Source organism: Jaculus jaculus, chromosome 2 (assembly GCF_020740685.1).
Source record: "Jaculus jaculus isolate mJacJac1 chromosome 2, mJacJac1.mat.Y.cur, whole genome shotgun sequence".
In the NCBI taxonomy this organism is placed as follows: Eukaryota; Metazoa; Chordata; class Mammalia; order Rodentia; family Dipodidae; genus Jaculus; species Jaculus jaculus.
Window position 1 is genome coordinate 32,463,226 of NC_059103.1, and position 14,048 is coordinate 32,477,273.

The window sequence follows — 14,048 nt, forward strand, 5'->3', positions numbered from 1 at the left end:
TTGAGAGGGAGAAAAGGCAAGGGGGGAGAAGAAGTGAGAAAAAGGAAAAGGAGGGAAGGAAGAAAACAGTGCTTAATGAAGGCCAGCCATTATACTTGGAGACTACTGAGTTCTGGCGGCTGACCTCCTTATATCTCTAAGACCACCTCTCCAATTCCCCAGGTGCCACCTGTTCTGGGTATGGACAAGACTCAACTCACCTGCCAGGGCATCTCTGAAGGGCAGCAGGGAGGTCTCAGGCTCAGTGAATCACTTGGAAAAGCTAGGCACCACTCCCAGCTGCCCTAGGGATAAGGTCAAGGTTGACCTCGGTTTTCTCAGAAGCCGCAGCAGTCCCAGCTCAGGTGGGGCTAAGGTTACATGTGGTGTAGGGAATGAGAAAGGCTGACAAAGGCTGGGGTGCCTAGGCAGCTGCCATCCACCCTGCCCTCTATGCCCAGTCTTAAATTGCTTTTTCAGAAATATCTGCCTATCTCCCCCAAAAGACACAACAATCACCAGCAAGAGAAATTGAACCGTTTATTGGCCCAGGTTTGGGACTGTGGCATTGGGGGTGGGGCCTGGAAAGCTATATGAGGGGAGACACCCCTTGATTGGCTCCTTGCCTCCAAAGACCCCTCCCCTAGCCTTTGCACTCACAAAACTTCCTTCAAGGGAAGAAGTTCAAAAGGGCCTGCGTAGGGTCAGACCCCTCCTTTGGCAGCTTTGACAAGGACATGGACATGAGGAAACAGAATAGCATGTATTCCGGGTCCCACATGCTTGCACACACAGACACACATAAATATAGTTTGTACCGCAATGGCCATTCACTTGTCCACAGGATTTACCAAAGTCCTTCAAGGCCAGGTGACAGGGCAGAGTCCCCAGGAAATGTCCTTGGTCAATCCAGCCCCACATGTTCCATTCCAGACAGTTTGCAAGCCAAGCATGGCTATCCCAACACTTGGAAGGTGGAGACAAAAGGATCAAGACTTCAGAGCCAGTCTTCGCCATAAAGCAAGTTTAAGTTTGAGGCTAGCCTGGACTACATAAGACTGTCTCAAAAAAAAAAAAAAAAAAAAAAAAAGACAATTTGCAAGCTGGTCACGAGGCTCAAGCCTGGACCTGATACCTGGGTTCAAGGGAAATGTACAAAGGTGGGAATGCCAGAATGGGCTACATCTCCCCTAGAATTTTCTCACCAGGAAGCTCAAAGTCCTTCTCCACTCCCTCAGCTGGTTTCCAAACCCTTCACTAATTCCCTGTATGCCTAGATAGTGCAACAGACCAATGATGGGTCTGATAATGGGACTCAGCCCCTCCCTACCCCACTGGCACCCCATGGTTCCCTTTCCTGGCCCATGAAAGAGAAGTAGCCGCCAGGGAAGGGGACTGATGAAATTAGGGAAGCTATGGATTTGGGCCTGGAGGGAGTAAAAGGAAGCCTCCTGTCTCCTGGGCGCAGAGGTTCCCAAGAAGGTGGCCTGAAGCTGTCCATAAAAAGTGACGGGAGGGGAGCTCAGCACAAGCTGGAAGGTCAGACAGGAAAATAACCACTATCCTCTGTAGCACACGGTAAATCCTCCAGCTCTGATCTCCCGCCTACAAAGTCACAGCTCTGCCATCTGAGTAGTCTGACTCCTCTGGCCACCCCAGGCTGGGCTGTGAACTACTATCAGTATCACCCAGGTCTGTGGAGTAGGGACATCTTAAGGTCACCCAGTCCGTCTACACACAGCTCTTTATGGATTGGTTAATCAGTCTACCCTTCAGACCACTGTATTGCCCTCCAGATATGTGGGAGATGTGGGCATGTGAAAGCCTCTCTCCAGAGAGCTGGAGCTGCGGAGGGGCAGGAGACGGTGGCCCGGGGTCCCACCACGTCCTGTCACCCCTGTCCCCCGCTGCCAGCACTGCAAGGGCCTCAGCACCTCCCGCCGCAGGTCTCGGCTGCGCCACGTGTAGATGACAGGATTGAGCAGCGAGTTGAGAGTGGCAAAAGCAAAGAAGTAATGGGCTTTGTACAGAACAGGACAGGCTCGAACAGGACAGGCAGAGTCTAAGAGAAGGATGCTGAAAGCAGGCAGCCAGCACACAATGAAGACCCCCAACACGATGGTGACTGTCTTGAGCAGGGCCAGCGTCTGGGAACCTGCCACATCAGCATGGCTAGAACGGACCACACAGTAGATACGGACATACAGAGCAACAATGGCCAACAAGATGACAGAAAAGATGGTCACCACGCAGAGCACATAATGTTTGGCGTAGAGTGGCAGGACGGTGGAGCAGGCCTCAAGGTGACCCAGGCAGTTCCAGCCAAGGATGGGCAGACCACCAAGGATCAGGGAGATGAGCCACGAGGCCCCAATGAGCATCAGCATCCGGCAGCTCTTGTCACTGCCATAGAGTTTGACCTTGGCAATGGCCACATGTCTCTCGATGGCGATGGCCAAGAGGCTGAAGACAGATGCAGATAGTGTGATGAAGGCAGAGCCCTCACGGGCAAACCACTGCAAAGGTGTCAGGGACAGTGTAACAGGGCCCGAGAGCAAAGTATTGGCCACAAAGGCCACACCCGCCAAAAGATCAGAGGCGGCCAGGTTGCCTAGGAACAGGTACATGGCGGAGTGGAACTTGCTGTTTCTGGCCACTGCGATGAGCACCAGGAGGTTCTCCACCACGATGGCGCAGCACAAGATGATGATGAAGGCCGAGGCCACCTGACGAGAGGGTGTCTCTTGAGTGTCCAGCGTCTCCTTGGTATAATTGTAGTGTTCCAGGACCTTCTCTGAATTGAGGTACTCGGAGTATAAACCACCCATGGTGGGGATCAGTGGCCGGCTGGGGCCATGGGGCTGGGAACTGCAGAAAAGAAAGGAACAAGAGACAAGACAACAGGTCAGTGTGGTATCCTGACTTGGTAAATTTTTGTTTTGTTTTTCCAAAGCAGGGTCTCACTCTAGCCCAGGTTGACCTGGAACTCACTCTGTAGTCCCAGGATAGCCTCAAACTCACAGCAGTCTTGCTACCTCTGCCTCCTGAGCACTGAAATTAAAGGCATGAGCCATCACATCCAAATTACTTTTCCTATTTTTCTTTTTTTTTTCTTTTTGAGATCCTGATTTTGGATAGCTGAGGTCCAAATTCAGCAACTCTCCTCACTGACCACATGATTGTCCCTCACTGACACAATGGGACTCTTAGGGAGGATAATTCATTTCCCCAAAGTCACCAAGCTAGTAATGGCAAGGCCAAACAGACTGACTACATGGCTAACACAAGACCCTGAGTGACACTCCTATTCTTTTCTTGTTTCTCTATTTCTTTTTCCTTTTTGTTTGCTTGTTTTGTTTTGTTTTTCAAGGTAGGGTCTCACTCTAGCCCAGACTGACCTGGAATTCACTATGAAGTTTCAGGGTGGCCTCGAATTCACAATGATTCCTTTACAAAGGCAAGAGCACTTCTAGTACAAAGCATGAGGGTCTGAAGAAGCCTGAGGCTGCACTAGTTCAGTGCCCAGGATGCACATAAACAGCTAGGCGCGGCACACTTTGGTGATTCCAGTCCCATAGGGAAGCAGAGACACCACCATGCACAACCAAAAAAAAAAAAAAAACTTCCTTTTTTTTTTTTCTCTCCTGTATTTCCTCTTTTCCTTCCTTCCTCCTCCTCCTCCTTGGACTTCCAGAAACCCTGCCTACCTGCCCTGAGAACAAGCCTCAAGTCTTGGGTAGTCTCTGAAGGGTTTGTACCTCCTGTCCAACATTCAGGCTCCTCCAGCTTCAAGCTGCCTGCTGACCTGGGTCAGTGAGATTCTTGGCCCAGATATAACCCTCCCCCATCATTAACACTCCTGCCCCAATTCCAGGCTAGGGGTTTAAGCCTTGAGGCCATGGGTGCTCCCAAGATAAGGAACCGGGGAGACACCAGGGCAGCCCTGAGGTCCAAGCCAGAGTGGCACTGTCTTCAAGGACACAAACCATGGGACTTTGGAGACAATGATGAGTAGTTTGTTCCCACTCTTAATTCTTTTTTTTTTTTTTTTTTTTTTTTTTTTAGATTTAACAGTTTATTAAGATCTGGGTCATTTTTAAAAACATCGGTCCCTTAAACCATGTAGAAATAAGTATGCAAAAACAAAACATAATTTAAGCATGTGTAAGTAGATAGATGATCTGAAATTTGGAGTTTCTAGTCACTTCCTTATTATGCTATGGCTGCCAAGTAATCCTTAACTTCAGTTGGAGTAAGCCTCCTAAAGCCAGCTTCATTGCAGATCCCAACTTCTATGTTATCTTCTGTCATTTGCCCTTCAAAGCTTTCCTTCAGGGTTAAGATGGCTGTATGGATGGCATCTTCTAGCTCCAAATCTTCATTATATCTTTTCTCAAGGAAACTCTTCCCATTTATATAGTTCTTCCCCATTGCTGTGGCCTTCCAGGCAAAGTAGGCTGCAGATGGATCCGACTGAAATAAATACGGCTGTCCCTCATTCCATCCACAAATAAGTAAAGAAACTCCAAATGGACGAACACCACCTGACTGGGTGTATTCCTGCATCACAGAAGCAACTCTCTGACCCAGCTGAGCTGTAGGAATGGGCTCTTGGTAAACAAGATAGTACTGCTGAGCAAGCTTTCGGGCTCTGTGCACAAGCACCCTGTAATCTGGGCCCATGCCACTATACACCAAGCCTATATGCTTGGTAATCGGCTCCACTTTGTGTACACTTCGCTCATCATACAGAATGGATTTCTGTTTCTTCTCAGTTGCTAATACCACACCATTTGCAGCTTTAATTCCCACCGAAGGGGCTCCTCTAGCCACAGCAGCCAAAGCATATTCGATCTGGACAAGTTTACCAGATGGGATGAATGTAGTCAGCGAAAAGCTGTAGCCGCGTTCCGCCATCTTCCCTTGGAGAACCCCACTCTTAATTCTGACACTGAGAGCAGCTCTGTGGATGGCCCTTGGCCTTGACATCCCCATCTATGCAACAGGTATAAGAAAGCCCCTTTATAGAGGTGATGGAAAAATCCTTTTAAAAGATGCATGAGCCGGGTGCAGTGGTGCATGCCTTTAATCCCAGCACTCAGGAGGCAGAGGTAGGAGGATCACTGTGAGTTCCAGGCCACCCTGAGACTCCATAGTGAATTCCAGGTCAGCCTGGGCTGGAATGAGCCCCTACCTCAAAAAACAAACAAAAAAAAAAAAAAGTTGCATGAGGGGGGCTTGAAAGCTGGCTTAGCCAGGACCCATGTAAGCCAGATGCACAAGGGGGCACACGCATCTGGAGTTCTTTTGCAGTGACTAGAGGCCCTAGAGTGCCCATTTTCTTTCTCTCTCTCTCTCTCTCTCTCTCTCTCAAATAAAGAAATAAAATATATATTTAAAAAAATATGCATGAGTGCTGGAAAGATGGCTTAGTGGTTAAGGCACCTGCCTGCAAAACCAAAGGACCCATGTTTAACTCCCCAGATCATGCATGTGCACAAGGTGGTACACATGTCTGAGTTCGATTGTGGTGGCTGGAGGCCCTGGCATGCCAATGCTCTCTGTTTTTCTTGTGCTCACTCGCTCTCTCAAAAAAATAAACAAAGGTGCATGAAGCTGGACATGGTGGAACATGCTTTTAATCCCAGCACTCAGAACACAGAGGTAGGTGAACTGCTGTGAGTATAAGGCCAGCCTGAGGCTAAATAGTGAATTCCAGGAGACCCTACCTCCAAGGGGAAAAAAAGATGCACGAAGCCTGGGTGGTGGTGTGCACATGTAATCATAGCACTAGAGAGGCAGAGGCAGAGGTTGGAGTTGAGACCAGAAACTCAAGAGGGGCCTGGACAGCAGCAAGAGCAAGTAAAAGAAAAGAGGCAGGGAGAGGAGGATGAAAAGGGAAAGAAGGGAGGGAGGGAGGAAGCAAAGAGGAAGAAGGAAATAGAGGGAGGGCAAGAGAAGGGAAGAAGCAAGAGAAAAGGAGGGAAAAGAAAGTGGGAGAAAAGAAGGAAGAAAAAAAAAAGAGGCACACACTTAGCCCATAGGAAGTACCCAAAAATATTAGCTAATATCTTTAGCGTCTCCTCTTCCCACCACCCACGGGCTGTGGGCGGGTTCATTTCACCCAATCTTTGGGAAGAAGTTATTGACTCAGACAAACAAGTGATTTCCAAAAAGCCTGTTCCCATCCCCACCATGTGGAGCTAGCTACCCAGGGACATGGGGATCCTCCAGGGGGTGGGCTGGGCGCTGGCACCCCCTCTCAGTGCCAGGATGAATTCCAGATGTGTGAGGCCCCTGTAACAAACAGGGTGGAGCCCTCCATCACATCCGGTGTGGGGGAAGGGTGGTGTGGGGTTCACCCGAGACCCTTCTGGGAGGTCCTGGCTGGGAAGATGGGGCAGCTTTTGAGGTCATGTGAGCCACGGGGATGGGTGCTGTGCAAGCTCTTTAGAGCGCACGAAAGGCAGGAAGGTATTTGTGTCCATGCAATCCTGACTCACTCACCCCTCCTTTTCAAGGAAAACTGAGCTGAGGAAGGGGAAGAAGAGAAAGAGGGGTGGGGACCTGTGTGGGCTGAAAAGCCCACAGCAATGCCATCCAGAAGTTAGGGGGGTCTCAGAGAGGCTGGAACAGTGTTCGCCTTTCTCAAAGACAGCATTTGAATTACAAGGAAGAGGGCGCGCCAAAAACTCTCAAGACAAGCCGTTTGGAAACAGACCTGGCAAGGTCCATGTGTTTCTAGAAACTGGCTAGTTAGGCCGGTTCCTAGTGAACTTGGGAGGGATGGGGGGCTTCCGGGTCACCCAAGCCATCTCCCTTCCCGGATGCTCCCTCTAAAGGAGCATCCTGGCCTCTGACCCTACAGAGGCAGCTGCTCCCCCCTTCCCTCTGGGCAGAGGAACATCCGTCCTAGTTTGCGAACAGAGAAGAGCTTGTATGTGTCCTTGAGGACAACTGCCCCGCCCAGATCGGGACACAAGAGGTCCCTTGTTTCCCTGCCGGACAGAGCTCCGGGCATCCCGATGCCCTCGGCTAGCTGCAGATCACGTCCTAAACCAGTTTGGCTCAGACACAACCTTACCAAGACAAGACAGAGAAGCCCCGCACCCTGATTGGCTCCATTTTCAAGGAGGCCCTTAGAGATTTACTCATTGGCCGGAACGGTTCATCCTCGGCACCTGATTGGCCCAGCTGGGGGCGCTCTACGATAAATCCTACTATGGCTCCTTCACAGGACTCCGGAGCTGGCAGTGTGATTGTCCCTGCGGTAAAGTTTAAACCACTGCCTGACCGCTGGGTCATCCCCACCACACGACCCCAGGATGGCTTGGTCTTTTGGGCTCTTCCAGGGGTTCAAGATCACCCTCCCAATCGCAAATCTGGAGGAAAAGAAGCCCGGGTTGTGCCCTCCCCCAAGCTGCCCCTCTGAGGTTCCCCCCCACCTAAATTTTGGCGGGCATAGAAAAGAAAGATTTACAGCTACTTCCTGCAGAAGTAAGAAATATGACCGGCCCGCACACCCGCGGGACTGACCAGAAAGTCGTCTTCTCTGGGAAGACAGTGGGCGCTAAGCTCCCAAGTTTGTTCAGACTCAGGACGCCTGGGCTTCTGCCAAGCAAAGGCGGCTCTCCTGGTAAAGGAGAAACTGAGACCCTAGCTGCCTCCCACTCTCATCTTTTGTTACAGAACTTTGCTAACAAAGGCAGGAGCTTGGGCAAGTTGAGTTCCCAGAAAGAGAGAGCTAGGTAGGAGAGTTGGAGCTGGCAGAAGAGTCACCCTCCAGGCAAATACAGGTTGGCCTGGCCTTCTTCCCCCCTCCTTCCCAGACCAGAAGACCTTGCCAAAGTGAGCCTGTCTCCTGTTCACCCCACCACGGTAGTCCAGAGACCAGAAAGTGGCCACTGGGCTCAAAACCAGAAATACACCAGGCATGGTGGTTCACCTCTGTCATCCCAGCTACTCAGGAGGCTAAGGCAGGAGGATCTCGAGTTCTCAAGGCAGCCTGAACAGCATATATAGACCTGTCTCAAATTGAAAAAAGGATTGGGGGGGGGGGGTTGTGGCTGCAGTGTAGCTTAGTGGAAGGAGGTTGAGAAGGCTGTGTGCAAAGCAAGGCCCTGGGTTCAATCCCTAACACCACTAAAAAAGAAAAAACAAAAACAGATGGAAGAATGTCTAGTCTAGGCCTGAGGAACATGTGACAGGGGAAGATACAGACTCAGTTGTAGCTGCTTAGCTGAAGATTAGGAGAGAGGAAGGCTGCAGGAAGACTCAGTGGCTTCCCTCCTCTCCCTCTCACTTCCACAGAGGCAGATCCTGTGGTCACAGTTCCCTCTGGTTACCCAAAAATCCCATGCCCAGATCAAGTACAGCCCTATCCCCATCTTTTCTTTTGATTGCCCTCTGGCAATTAGATCCTACAACATTACCATTCTTCATCAAGTAGTCAGAGAGGGATACTTCATATGCCACCCTACACTCTTCCTTGGCTCCATAGGGCCCCAATGGTGTACTACTGGCCCCTCAGCATGCACTACCCCAGCCACCTAAGGGGCATCTGGGGTTCCACTTCAGGGCCTTTGTTCCTGCTATTCTTTCTCCTGGCCCATCCTTCTCCCTCCCACCTCCACTCCATTTGTTTTGAATGATTATCTCATCTTTCAGGTCCATCTATGTATGCAGAGTCTACAGAAGCATCCTTCCCTGAACCCTATCCAACAAAGCATCTTTTTGTTTATTTGTTTTTGTATGGGGGGGCAGGGTCTCACTCTAGCCCAGACGGATTTGCAGCCCAGGATGGCCTCCAACTCACAGCAATTCTCCTATTTCAGTTTTCAGGGTGCTAGAACTATAGGCATGAGCCACCACACCTTATTTTCTTTTCTATCTCGCTTCCACAGTATCATGTGGGTTGCTGGAGAGCAGTGATGGAGTTCATTTTTCAGCCCCTCTAACCATGCCTGGTGCTAAGAAGGCAGTTGGATGGAAGAGAATGGAAGAAGCAGGTAAATGAATGAACGAACCAACCAACCAGAGGTTGGAGGCTCCTATGCTCATCCCAAAGGGAACTGGAAACATCTCGGTCCACTAGCACTCATTCCCCACCAAAGGAAAACCAGGCTTGTCTCCATGGCGACAGCGGCAGGCCCCGCCCGCGCTGCACTCTCAGCCTCCTTATCAGGCCGAGGAATGCGAGGTATCCACACTGGCTCGCGCTGGGGCAGCGCCATCTCTCTCCCCGCCACGCGCACAGGACCCCCACACCTCCAGGGAAGCAGCGACACCTCTCGATCCCGCCCGGGGACCCCACCTCCAGACTCCCAGAGGACTGGGGATGAAGGGGAAATCCCAGCTGCATCCCCCGTTCTGCTCCCACGTCACGCCACGCGAGGGAACCGTGGGCTCAGCGAACGGCTCCTGCAGTGACAGACCAGAACACAGACAGGGAGGAGGGGGGTGGAAATCCCCAGGTGAGTCAACGCGTACCAGAGAAAGAAGGGGGCAAGATCCCGAAGCTGTGTGACCCAGCGACAACGTGGAGTCCACGCGTGCTTTCACCCACGCCCAGCCCTAAACCAGAAAAGGAAGGACAGGACGCTTGGGCCACGCACTCTCCTTTTCTTTCCAGAACAAAGCCCAGCCCCCACCCGCGGAAGGGGACTGCAGTAGGGGGGCAACTGGGGGAAACTGAGGCCGAAAACTAACCCACTCTGGCTATGGGTGGCTGCTCTGCTGGAGTCCCCATCCATAACGTAGAGCCTCTGCCGCTCGTAGGTAGCAACCTACGCCCAGCTCAGCCAATCAAAGGGGGAGCTTCTCCCCAAAAAACTTCTGCCCCCCAAAAAAAACCCGGCCCCTAGGAAGCCGGTCCTGTCTAGCCAAGTTTCCAGCCCAAAGCTCTCGGATTCCGCCTTCTCCTCGGCGCCAACTTCCTGCCCCGGGCAAGGCGGGGAGCACAGTTTGGGGGTTCACAGTCGAGTCGGTGGGGACAGCCTCCGGGAATCGTGGAGAGGGGCGCACGAGGACCAGCCCCTCGCTGCTGGTGAGGCGTGCTCGCCGGGTGCGCCCTGAGCCCAGGCTGGACCCCTCCCCCAGCTCCGATCCGATCCTCCGGGGACCGGCCGGCCCTGGCTGCCGCCCCACTCGCCCTGCGCGCTCACCTGGCTCGGCTCCGGCTCCCTGCCCTGGCCAGAGGGGCCTCGGCGTCGGTGACCCCGGGGCAGCCGCGGAGGGGCTCGGGCTACGTCCCGGGGTGGGGGACCGCGGACAGAGGGAGGCGGGGAGAGCCGCCGCCTCGGCGTCCCCCTCCCACTCCCCGCTCGCCCCGCCCTCCTCTCCTCCTCTTTCCGGCGGCGACAGCAATGAATTCCAGATGTGGCTGGCGGGCCGGCCGAGGCGCGCAGGGCCCCTTTGTCCTACCCCTCCCAACCCCCACCCGTGAGAACCCGCCGTCGCGTGACGTCACGTATCCCCGTGACGTCATGCCGCGCCTAGCCAGGTGGCCCTCACCAGAAACAACTACTGTCTTGTTTTGTCTTAAGCCCAGGCTGACTTGAAACTTTCTCTGTAGTCCAGGCTGGCCTCGAACTCACTGCGAATCCTCTTACTTCAGCCTCCAGAATGCTGGGCGTGAGCCACCAAGCCTACCTCACTGCAAACAAACTCTACATGCATGCGCCACCTCGTGCATCTGGCTTTACCTGGGTACTTAGAAATTGAACCTAAGTCCTTTGGCTTTGCAGGCAAGCACCTTAAGCATTAAGCCATCTCTCCAGCCATTGTTTTTGTTTTTGAGAGCGGATCTCACTCTACAGCCTGAGCAGGCTTTCAACTTTTTCTTCCCGCGGTCTCAGAAGTGCTGACATTATAAATGTGAGCCACCACACCTGGCTAGATTCAGAATAGGGGAGGCTTGGTCCTAGCCTAGAATCCACCAGTCAGGTGCTGGAGGCTTAGAGGTAGAGCACTGGCCTAGCTGAATTCCATGCCCAGCACTGAAAAAAGAAAGAGCCAGACGTGGCGGTGCATGCCTTTAATCCCATCGGAGGCAGGAAGGTCGCCTTTAGTTCCAGGCCTCCCTGAGACTCTATAGTGAATTCCAAGTCAGCCTGGGCTAGAGTGGGAAAAAAAAAAAGAGGAAAGAGACAAGAAAAGGAGGTACCATTTGTGCAGGTGAGAAATAACCTGCTCATATGTTTATTTGCCAGTTTAGCACTACCATTTTCCTGAGACTAAAGAAAGACCAGTAGCTGGGCGTGGTGGCGCATGCTTTTAATCCCAGCACAGGAGGCAGAGGTAGGAGGATCACTGAGTTTGAGGCCACCCTGAGACTACATAGTGAATTCCAGGTCAGCCAGGGCTAGAGTAAGACCAAAAGACCAAAAAAAAAAAAAAAAAAAAAACACCCAACCAGAGACATATCAGTGAACAAAACAGACATGACTCCCTGTTCCCCATGAAGCTGAAATCCTGTGTAAGTGCGATGTCCATTCCCAGAATATCTGTGAGAAGGAACAGGATGGAAAGAAGGCAGCCCTGCCCCAACCCTGTAAATCCTTTGTGCTTTTTGACTTTTGTAACTTGTGCAGACATGTTGTAGTCCAACAATAAATTAAATTAAAGCAATGAAGGCAACTGGGTACCCAGGAGAGATGAAGGAAGCAATAAAACAAGGGAGTGTCTCCCTTGCTACACTCTTCTCTATGAATGCTGCACCTCAGTAAGGTGTGTAAAGGGCTGAGAAGATGCTCACGGGTTAGAGTGCTTACCACACAAATGTGGGGACGTGAGTTTGGATCCTAAGAACACATGTAAAATTCTGGGCACAGTGGCATGTACCCAGTCCTGGGTAGATAGAGGCAGGGGATCCCTAGGGCTGATTGGCTAACTAGCTATTCTATCTGATTTAATGAGATTCAGGTTCAGGGAGAAACTCTGTCTAAAAAGGTAAAGTGGGAGCAGGAGAGCTGGCTCAGTGGGGTAAGGTACTTGCTCACAAAGCCTAAGGACCTGGTTTGATTTCCCAGTACCCACGTAAAGCCAGATGCACAATGCATCTGGAGTTCATTTGCAGCGGCTGGAAGCCCTGGTGCTCCCATTCTCCCCCCCTCCCACTTTCAAATAAAGTGGGGCTGAGCATGGTGACTGATACCTCATGAAGCTGAGGCAGGCAGATTGCTGTGGATTCAAGGCCAATCTGGGCTACAAAGTGAGTTCATAGTCGTCATGTGCCAGGCAAGGTGGTACAGGGATCCTCCTACAGCTGCCTCCCAAGTGCTGGGATTAAAGGCATGCACCACCACACCTGGCTATTTATTTTTTATTTTATTGACAACTTTAATAATTGTAAACAATATTCTATGGTAATTCCCTCCCTCCCCCTATTTATTTTTTGGTAAATAATTTATTATTCATTTGCAAGGAGACAGAGAGAGAGAGAGAAAACATGTTCCAGGGCTTCTTGCCACTGCAAACAAACTCCAGAGGCATGCATTGCTTTGTGCATCTGGCTTTTTACATGGATACTGGGGAATCACAGCCTGGCAGATTTTGTAAGCTACAGCCTTTAACTGCTGAGCCCTGTTTGTTTACTTTTGGTGCTGAGAACAGAATTATGAACCTTGCACATGCTCACACAGCCTCTCCTGCTGAACTGCACTCTACCCAGTCATAGAACTTTGTGTGTGCGGGCGTGGTGGCGCACGCCTTTAATCCCAGCACTCGGGAGGCAGAGGTAGGAGGATCACCATGAGTTCGAGGCCACCCTAAGACTACTAGTGAATTCCAGGTCAGCCTGGGCTAGAGCGAGACCCTACCTTGAACAACAAAAAAGAGTCCTGTGTGTGCACATGTGCACTCACATTTGTGTACACACATGAGAAGGCCAGAGAGCGCCGACACTGGGTTTCTTCTTTAATTGTTTTTTACTTTTTAAATCTTTTCAAGGTAGGGTCTCACTCTCTAGCCCGGGCTGACCTGGAGTTCACTATGTAGTCTTAGGGTGGCCTCGAACTCACGGCGATCCTCCTACCTCTGCCTCCCGAGTGCTGGGATTAAAGGCGTGCACCACCACACCCGGCTCACACACACTCTTACTCAATTAAATAAGTAAATAAAAGTTTAAAAAATAGTAATAATTTTATTTTTTTGCAAGCAGGGAGAGTTAGAAGAGAGATGGGGATAATGGGCATGTCAAGGCCTTCAGCTGCTGCAAATGAACTTCAGATGTATGCACTATCCCATCCAGAGGCTTTGTGTGGGTACTGGGGAATTGAACTCTGGAGGTTAGGCTCCACAGGCAAGTGCCTTAATCACTGAGTCTTTTTTTTTTTTTTTTTTTTTTTTTTTTTGAGGTAGTGTCTCACTCTAGCCCAAGTTGACCTGGAATTCACAATGTAGTCTCAGGATGGCATCAAACTCACAGCAATCCTCCTACTTCTGCCTCCCAAGTGCTGGGATTAAAGGTGTACACCACCATACTACCAATAAATAAATAAATAAAGGTTGTACAGATACAGCCAGATTGCCTGTGAAATGATTTTCCCATCTCCGTAGAAACGCGTGAGTCCCTAGTCACACTTATCACCTCAGGTTTGAGCAGGAAGTTAGGAGAGAGTGGATCCTAGGGGACCTTTGAGAGGCACAACTTTAATTCGTACATGAGCATACATGCATGCATGCATGCATACATGAACAAATAAAGAAGTGAAAAATGGGCTGGGGGGCTGGAGAGATGGCTTAGTGGTTAGGCGCTTGCCATGAGTTGAAGGCTATCCTGGGCTATATAGTAACTTCTGAATATCCTGGTCTATAGAATAAGATTGTCTCAAAAATAAAAAGAAATGCCAGGCGTGGTGTGGTGGCACATGCCTTTAATCCCAGCACTCAGGAAGGCAGAGGTAAGTGGATGGCTGTGAGTTCAAGGCCACCCTAAGACTACATACTGAATTCCAGGTCAGCCTGGGCCAGAGAGCAAGACCCTACCTCAAAATAAAGACCACAGTGAGGGCTGGGGGCGTGGCTCAGGTAGAGTTCCTGCCTAGAATCCACAGTGAGGCTGGGGGCGT

The 14,048-nt window shown here is 51.1% G+C and overlaps 2 protein-coding genes across 2 annotated transcripts; both read right to left on the minus strand.

The window, feature by feature from the left end:
• Positions 1-1,054: 1,054 nt before the first annotated feature.
• On the minus strand, positions 1,055-10,273 carry S1pr2 (sphingosine-1-phosphate receptor 2). Its single transcript, XM_004667443.2, has 2 exons — positions 10,143-10,273; positions 1,055-2,847 (listed from the first exon to the last, which is right to left on the minus strand). Exon 2 carries the CDS (start codon positions 2,805-2,807, stop codon positions 1,752-1,754), a length of 1,056 nt encoding a protein of 351 aa, XP_004667500.1. The 5' UTR covers positions 2,808-2,847; positions 10,143-10,273; the 3' UTR covers positions 1,055-1,751.
• On the minus strand, positions 4,075-4,896 carry LOC101616965 (proteasome subunit alpha type-2). Its single transcript, XM_004667444.2, has one exon. It carries the CDS (start codon positions 4,894-4,896, stop codon positions 4,192-4,194), a length of 705 nt encoding a protein of 234 aa, XP_004667501.2. The 3' UTR covers positions 4,075-4,191.
• Positions 10,274-14,048: the final 3,775 nt, after the last annotated feature.

Excerpts from the sequence above, each read along its gene's own strand:
- S1pr2 (XM_004667443.2), bottom strand. The coding sequence starts at position 2,807 with ATGGGTGGTTTATACTCCGAGTACCTCAATTCAGAGAAGGTCCTGGAA.
- LOC101616965 (XM_004667444.2), bottom strand. The coding sequence starts at position 4,896 with ATGGCGGAACGCGGCTACAGCTTTTCGCTGACTACATTCATCCCATCT.